Source organism: Babylonia areolata, chromosome 19 (assembly GCF_041734735.1).
Source record: "Babylonia areolata isolate BAREFJ2019XMU chromosome 19, ASM4173473v1, whole genome shotgun sequence".
Taxonomy (NCBI): Eukaryota; Metazoa; Mollusca; class Gastropoda; order Neogastropoda; family Buccinidae; genus Babylonia; species Babylonia areolata.
The window spans coordinates 62762613-62770030 of NC_134894.1; the positions used below are offsets into that span (position 1 = coordinate 62762613).

At 45.2% G+C, this 7418-nt stretch overlaps 1 protein-coding gene across 1 annotated transcript in view; it reads right to left on the bottom strand.

The window, feature by feature from the left end:
- Positions 1-2307: 2307 nt before the first annotated feature.
- The window catches only part of LOC143294398 (fibroblast growth factor receptor 2-like), a 97974-nt gene continuing 92863 nt past the window's right edge, over positions 2308-7418 (bottom strand). Inside the window, exons 15-18 of the mRNA XM_076605873.1 lie at positions 7245-7315; positions 5784-5921; positions 4894-5002; positions 2308-3780 (exon numbers count right to left, since the gene is read on the bottom strand). Coding sequence (XP_076461988.1) covers positions 3667-3780; positions 4894-5002; positions 5784-5921; positions 7245-7315 — 432 coding nt within the window. The 3' untranslated portion in view covers positions 2308-3666. The remainder of the gene's footprint in view (positions 3781-4893; positions 5003-5783; positions 5922-7244; positions 7316-7418) is intronic.

Below are 7418 nucleotides of genomic sequence, written 5' to 3' on the forward strand. Positions count from 1 at the left end.
TCGAGCGGAACACTTACACGATGATGATAATGTGATGACAACGTCCATTCCACAGCTGATGACGACGACGATGATGGACTTTGTTTTCTAACCAGTGCTGGGGACGAGGACTCAATAATGTTAATAATAAACATAATAACTATTATTATAATTCAAAACAAAAAAAAGTGCTGCTACTTTGTAACAAAGTAAGCTGTCAACCAACAGGCCATGATTCGTCAACACACATAATTACGATGTGATTGTCTCTAACAATAATCATAATTCTGCAATACCGCCATTGTTCATTCGCCGCTTTTTTTTTTTTCTTTTCTTTTTTCGTAGGCACCCAAAAGAGTGAAGGCAATCTCGTCCTGATCACAGTGCGGAAAAAAACAAAGAAAAGAAAAAGGGCAGAAACTGATGAACAAAAAGAAAAGAAAAAAAGGGAAAGTTTCCAGATCATTCAAACTTGACTCCTGTTCTTAACTGCAAAAAGTTTGAAATCAAATGATGATTTTTTTTTTGTACACTGCGTTATTTTAGACACTATTTCTATTAACTGTTTTTGGCCACTTCATCACGAACAAAATTACCGTAAAAAAACAACAACAAACTTTGTTCAAATCACCCTTCACGAACAACAAAAATTACAGACTATGAAGAATTTTCCGAGGACAAAGCACCAAAAATGGCTCTTCTTTGTTGACCCTTAAAGGCTGCAACACACATACACAGAGCTCAACCGACGCTTACTCCACAGTGTGGGTCACCCTTTAACAACGAGAAATCGAACGAGTTAAACTGTCACGGTTTGCTGAAGAGACGGGACAAACACTAAGTAACAGCTACGTCAGTATAACTGTCTGATTGATGGGACATGGCAGGTATGGGTGTGGGGGGTGGGGGAGGGGAGGGGTGTGTGTGGGGGTGGTGGTAATACTAAATAGGAGAGTTATAAACATTTTGTACGAACTATCTCGAGGAGTGTGCCATAGAAGTTTATGGTTTTAAATGTCTTCGACACTGACCACCATACTTCACATGCATACAAAAATGGCCCTGTTCCTTAACAATAATAACAAAAAACCCACCAACAACAAAAACAAACAAACAAAATAATGTCGTCTTGAAATGTTAAAAGAAAAACGAAGAAAAATAAAGGACCTGTATTTCCGTCAACATTTGTGTTTATAGATGTGGAGAGAGAGAGAGAGAGAGAGAGTGTGTGTGTGTGTGTGTGTGTGTGTGTGCGCGCGCGCCTGCGTGTGTGTGCGTGCGTGCGTTTTGTGCATGCGAGCGAGTGCGTGCATGTGTGAAAGATCACAACTAAAAAAAAAGAAAAGTTTTTTAAATCTTAAAAGCACAGAAAAAAACCTACACGTCATCATCAAACAATTCTCACTCTCTCTCTTTCACACACACACACACACACAAAGACACTCAGCAGAACAACATTGAACACCCCTGTTTCCACATGAAAAATTTCTGTCACTTCTGCACCAAAGTCGTTTCCGCTGAACAAGAGAGTCCTGCTTCAACTTGCCTTGCCAGCAAAGTCCGGCATTTCTTTTCACACACACACACTCTCTCTCTCTCTCTCACGCACACACACGACAACAGAAACACCCCCACAAAAGTCTTGACAAAAACAACAAAACTGAGCAACCGTGGAACTCTGCTGGGGTTCACCAAGCATAATTATGCAACAGCAGCCGGCAGGAGTCACCTCACAACGTGAGTCAGTACAGCCACTTGTCCTGAGGCAACCACTGTTCTTTTTTCATTTTTATCATATTTTATTTTTTGTCCTTTTTTTTTCTTCTCTCTCTCTTCAACTCTTCTAACACAATATGACGCTCTTCTTCACAATCATCGTTCTTTGTTGTGTCAGCGAAACAAACACTTGACAATGAAGAGCAACAACAACAACAACAGTAATAACAAAACTGGACAAAGTTGAAGGCTAATGACGACCCATGCTTTGTGGTCTCGTCTCCCTGACCATGCTGAGGTCAAGTTGAGGTCCAAAATGGACAGATTTTCTTCTGTTTTACATCGCTAGCTCTGATTTTTTCCCCACATAATCCAGTCACTTAACAAGTCTTTGTGTGTGTGTGTGTGTGTGTGTGTGTGTGTGTGTGTGGATGGAGAGATTTTCTGTTCTGTAGTCTCAACATTCTCTTCGATCCAAAAGACCGTCAACTACTACCCTCTGTTCCACCGATGATTCATAAATTTCTGTCCGTCATAACACCATCAGAACAAACAAACAAACACAACCCCCCCCCCCAAAAAAAAACAACAAACACCATGTAATAGCAATCACAACACATCTGTGTATCATTGAGACACAAAGAAACCGACAATCACGTTTTGGTGAAAAAAAAAATTAACAACAACAACAACAAAACTGAGACAGGAACTGTAGAAGACAGCAGTTTCTAAGAAGACCAGCATCAACTTGCTCGTTTTCACCGTTTCCCTCTTCGCAGAAAGACCAGCAGGACGCTTACTTCCGAACTGTCCCCGGGCACGGTGGTGAAGACATGGGGCCTCAAAACGCCCAAGCTGTGGTGGTTAAATGCAGGCTCCAACAAATACGCGATAATTGAATCCTCAGACATTAAGCGGATTGGCAGGGATACGTTCACTGAACAAACACCATCGTCGTGTCATGATGGCAAAATATGTGTTCTTCTCTCGTGTTGTCGTGGTGTCAAACTCCACAACTGTAGCCACCGAAACGACGTCAGGTTAAAAAAAAAAAAAAAAAAAAAAGATGTCTGCATATTCACGAGTTCTCCAAACAAGTGACCAAAGCGGACGCTGTGTTATGCTTTGTCGGAGGCCGGGTTTGATTTTAAAATCCCTTGACAATTTCCAGGGTTAAGGACTTAAGACAAGTGTCGATGCACACTTGCAGAAGTTGGGTTCTTGTTTTTTGTTTTCTTTTTTCTCCCCTTCCATCCTGTAAAAAAACCAGTTTGTTGTTTCATTCTGGGATCTGTCTCTAATGGACACAAGGTCACAATTATGCATTCTCTTTTCATCTTTGAAAAAAAAAGAAGTATTTTTGATAGTAAAATTTTCACGTGTTTGTTTCTTTCTTTCTCTCATTTCTTACTCTTCTCCTTCCTTTTGGAACCACCACCACAGACACCACACAAATCAGGAACCACCTCCCCGCCACTGGAAACTGCAGTACTCAAATCTTCCCGTCTTTCCACTTTGCGTGATGCGGGACACTGGGCGAACGAGCACAACAGCAGCACAGCATTTCCAACCGCCACCCTCCACAGCGGAAATGACCAACACTGCTTTCTATGCACCTTGATGATGATGACGTCACGTGAACTCCTGCATCAGCTGTGACGTCACTGCTGTCCACTCTGATGATGACGACACTACTCCGTGACGTCACTGCTGTCCACACATGATGATGACGACGCCACGTGAATTAAGCTTACTGCATCAGCCGTGACGTCACTGCTGTCCACTCTGATGATGACGACGCCACATGAATTACTGCATCAGCCGTGACGTCACTGTCCACTCTGATGATGACGACGCCACGTGAACTCCTGCATCAGCCGTGACGTCACAGCTGTCCAGGCGGAGAGGAGGAGATGGGGTGGGGCGGAGGGGGGCTGACGGTGGTGGTGAGGTGTGGGGGTGGGGGGTAGTCTAGGCGATGGCGGAGTTGTCGCCGCTGCTGGTGCTGTCGTGGGACATGGAGGAGTACTGAGAGTCCGAGGTGCTCATGGGCACTCCGTCCATGGGCTCCAGGTCCAGATAGGCCTGGGCGAGGTGGTAGGGGAGTAGGGGGGGGGGGACAAATTAGTCTAATGAAGTTTGTACAGATGTAAAACACACACACACAGACACACAAACACACAACACACATACAGACACAAACACAAAATCACACACACACACACTCTCGTACTCTCTCTCTCAACTACACACACACACACACATACTCAACGACACACACACACACAATCTCTCTTTCTCTCAACGATACACACACACTCACACACACTTACTCAACCACACACCACACCACACACACACAGCTACCTTCCCAATCCTGGTCGACCTCTCTCACTCCAATGGAAGAGGTGAGAGTTTCTCTTCTGGTAATCCCCTTCCACCTCATCCTTCTTCCCCCCCCCCTCCCCCCCACCCCCCAACCACTACGCCCCTACCCACCCACCCCTCACCACACCCCTACCCACCTCGTTTTATTAAGTGGGAGGACAGCCTACCATCCCAGACCCGACAGACTAATCTGATCATGGCACCACTCTGAACCTTATTCAAAGCCCTTAGAGAACTGACAACCTCACATTCTCCCACACACCTAAACCCGAGTTTCAGTTTCTCAAGGAGGCGTCACTGCGTTCGGACAAATCCATATACGCTACACCACATCTGCTAAGCAGATGCCTGACCAGCAGCATAACCCAACGCGCTTAGTCAGGCCTTGAGTGCATGCTTATCATATATTTGTGTGTGCCTATAAGAGTGGATTTCTTCTACAGAATTTTGCCGGAGGACAACACTCTCATTGTCATGGGTTCTTTTCCAGCGCGCCAGGTGCGTGCTAGCACACGGGACCTCGGTTTTAACGTCTCTTTCCGATGACCAGATGCTCAGTTTGATTTTCCAGTCAAACCTGGGAGAAAGGGCGAGAGTGGGATTCGAACCCACACCCTCACGGATTCTATATTGGCAGCAGAGCGTCTTAACCACTTCGCCACCGTCCTCCTGCTATCCACTCTGATGATAACGCCATCTCACCAAAGCCGAACATCAGTCCATAAATCTATCCGCTAATCCACCCCAGCTATACCCGCCAAAAGCCCCAGTCAACCACTCGACGTCAGCCCACCCCGGGTAGCCACCCACCTGGTCTTTGAGGGAGGAGGTGAGCATTCTGTCCAGGTCCTGCACCAGCCGGGAGAAGGAGGGTCTGTCGTTGGGGTCCTCCTGCCAGCATGAGTGCATCATGCCGTACCTGGACACACAGCATCATTATATCGTATTGTACTGTACTGTACTGTACTGTATTGTATTGTATTGTATTGTACTGAGTGCATCATGCTATACCTGGACACACAGCGTGATGATATCATAAGTATTGTAATGTATTGTATTGTATTGAGTGCATCATGCCGTACCTGGACATAGCATGATTATATCATAAATATTGTGTTGTATTTTATTGTATTGTACTTTTTTGTATTTTATTGTATTGTATTGTACTGTACTGAGTGCATCATGCCGTACCTGGACACACAGCATGATTATATCATAAGACGCTATTGTATTGTACTGTCTTATACTGTACTGTACTGAGTGCCTGGACACATACATACACCACACTACACACACAATACCACACTACACACACAATACCACACTACACACACACACACTTACTCATGTACACACACACACACACACACACACACACACACACACACACTCTCTCTCTCTCTCCCCTTCTGTTGAATGAGAATGTTGTCCAACATGTTACCACATATTTATACAAGGCGTTTCCGATTCGTTCTGTCTGTTGTGCCTAACGTGTTGTCTTGTAATTCAATTTTGTTTGTTGAATACAAGTGTCAAGTGTGATGTACTGTTGATTTAACGTGTTCACACCACCCACTTCATGAGACGTTATGGCCTATCAGGAATAAAACAATGGCGTTTGCATTATCTCCCGCCCCAGCACCCCACTCTCTCTCTCTCACCCACCCACAGACTATCCACCACCTCACAAGGTGACTCACATCTCACTGGAGGCGTAGGGCGGTTTCTTCATCCGGTGCCCGTTCCTCAGCAGGTTGAACAGCTCCTCCACGGGCACTGAGGGGTAGGGGTTCCCGCCCAGGGTGAAGATCTCCCACAGCAGTACGCCGTAGGACCACCTGGAGTCACACACACACACACACACACACACACAACGCCGACCGTCTTGAGACCCTCTTGGCTGAGAGAGTGGGGATGTAACATGGGCAGGATATTGTCTGCGATAATCAAAGTCTAAGCCCTGATAGTTGGAACAGTGGTTACCTCCTCTGTTGTTGTGATGGTCATACATCACACACACACACACATACATACCACATACACATGCATAGCGCGCACACACCACACACACACACATACACACCACGCTCATACATTCACCACAAACACACACACACACCACAAGCTCATACATTCACCACACACACACACACACACCACACTCATACATTCACCACAAACACTCCTCCCCCCCCCACACACACACACCACACTCATACATTCACCACACACACACACACCACACTCATACATTCACCACAAACACTCCTCCCCCCCCACACACACACACACCACACTCATACATTCACCACACACACACACGCACACACACAAACACCACACACTCATACATTTACCACACACACTCACACACACACACACACACTCATACATTCACCACACACACACACACCACACACACACACCTCACGCGCACACAGATACCACACACACACACCATTCTAACCGACGTCAATCAGTATGTACACACATCAAACCAAAGAACACACACACAGGGTCTGGTTTCTAATCAGTGGTCATCACACTACAATTACTATCAATACAAATAACATTCATAACTGATTGCTGCTGTTTTCGTGTCGAGCTGATTTAAATCACGAACTGATGCCTTGTTCAGTTCTCAGATTTCCGGTGTATATTGACCCCCTCATTCACACAATTATGTCAATGCCTACCTCGCTCTGAAGATTTGTCAATGTGCTTGTTTGAAATCACAGTTTTTAAAAGTTTTTTTTAATTTCAAGATATAACCTTTGCCCCCCCCAAAAATCTGTACATGTATCAAAACAAAGAAGCACATAAACGGTAATTAAAAGGATGTCAAACAGCAAAGCTGTAAGAAAATTCATCAAATGAAAGCACTTCAAGAAGCTTATGTTTTTATCGGTTTGTTTGTTTTTTTTAATTTTTTTTAAATTACCAAACAGATAAAAGAAATGTATTCATGTTTGTGCCGATGAAGCAACAACAACTATCAACTCTCACATAAGAAGCGAACAACAGCAGCATTGCTTGGAAGACATTAACTCACACACTGCGCGAATCTCCATACGCAACAAGCCCACTACACTGAACCTGGGGCTATAATAATAATCACACCCTCTGGTGGTTTTCCCCCCAAGGCCAGAGGCAGCACTTACACGTCGCTCTTGGAGGTGTACTTTCTGTCGAACAGCGCCTCGGGGGCCATCCACTTGACCGGTAAACGACCCTGCAACATGGGCAGCAACATCAGCCACACGGCGTGACACAGTGCACCGCGGCATCAGGTCACAACACTGGTGACACACAACTGTGTCCAACAACACAACACA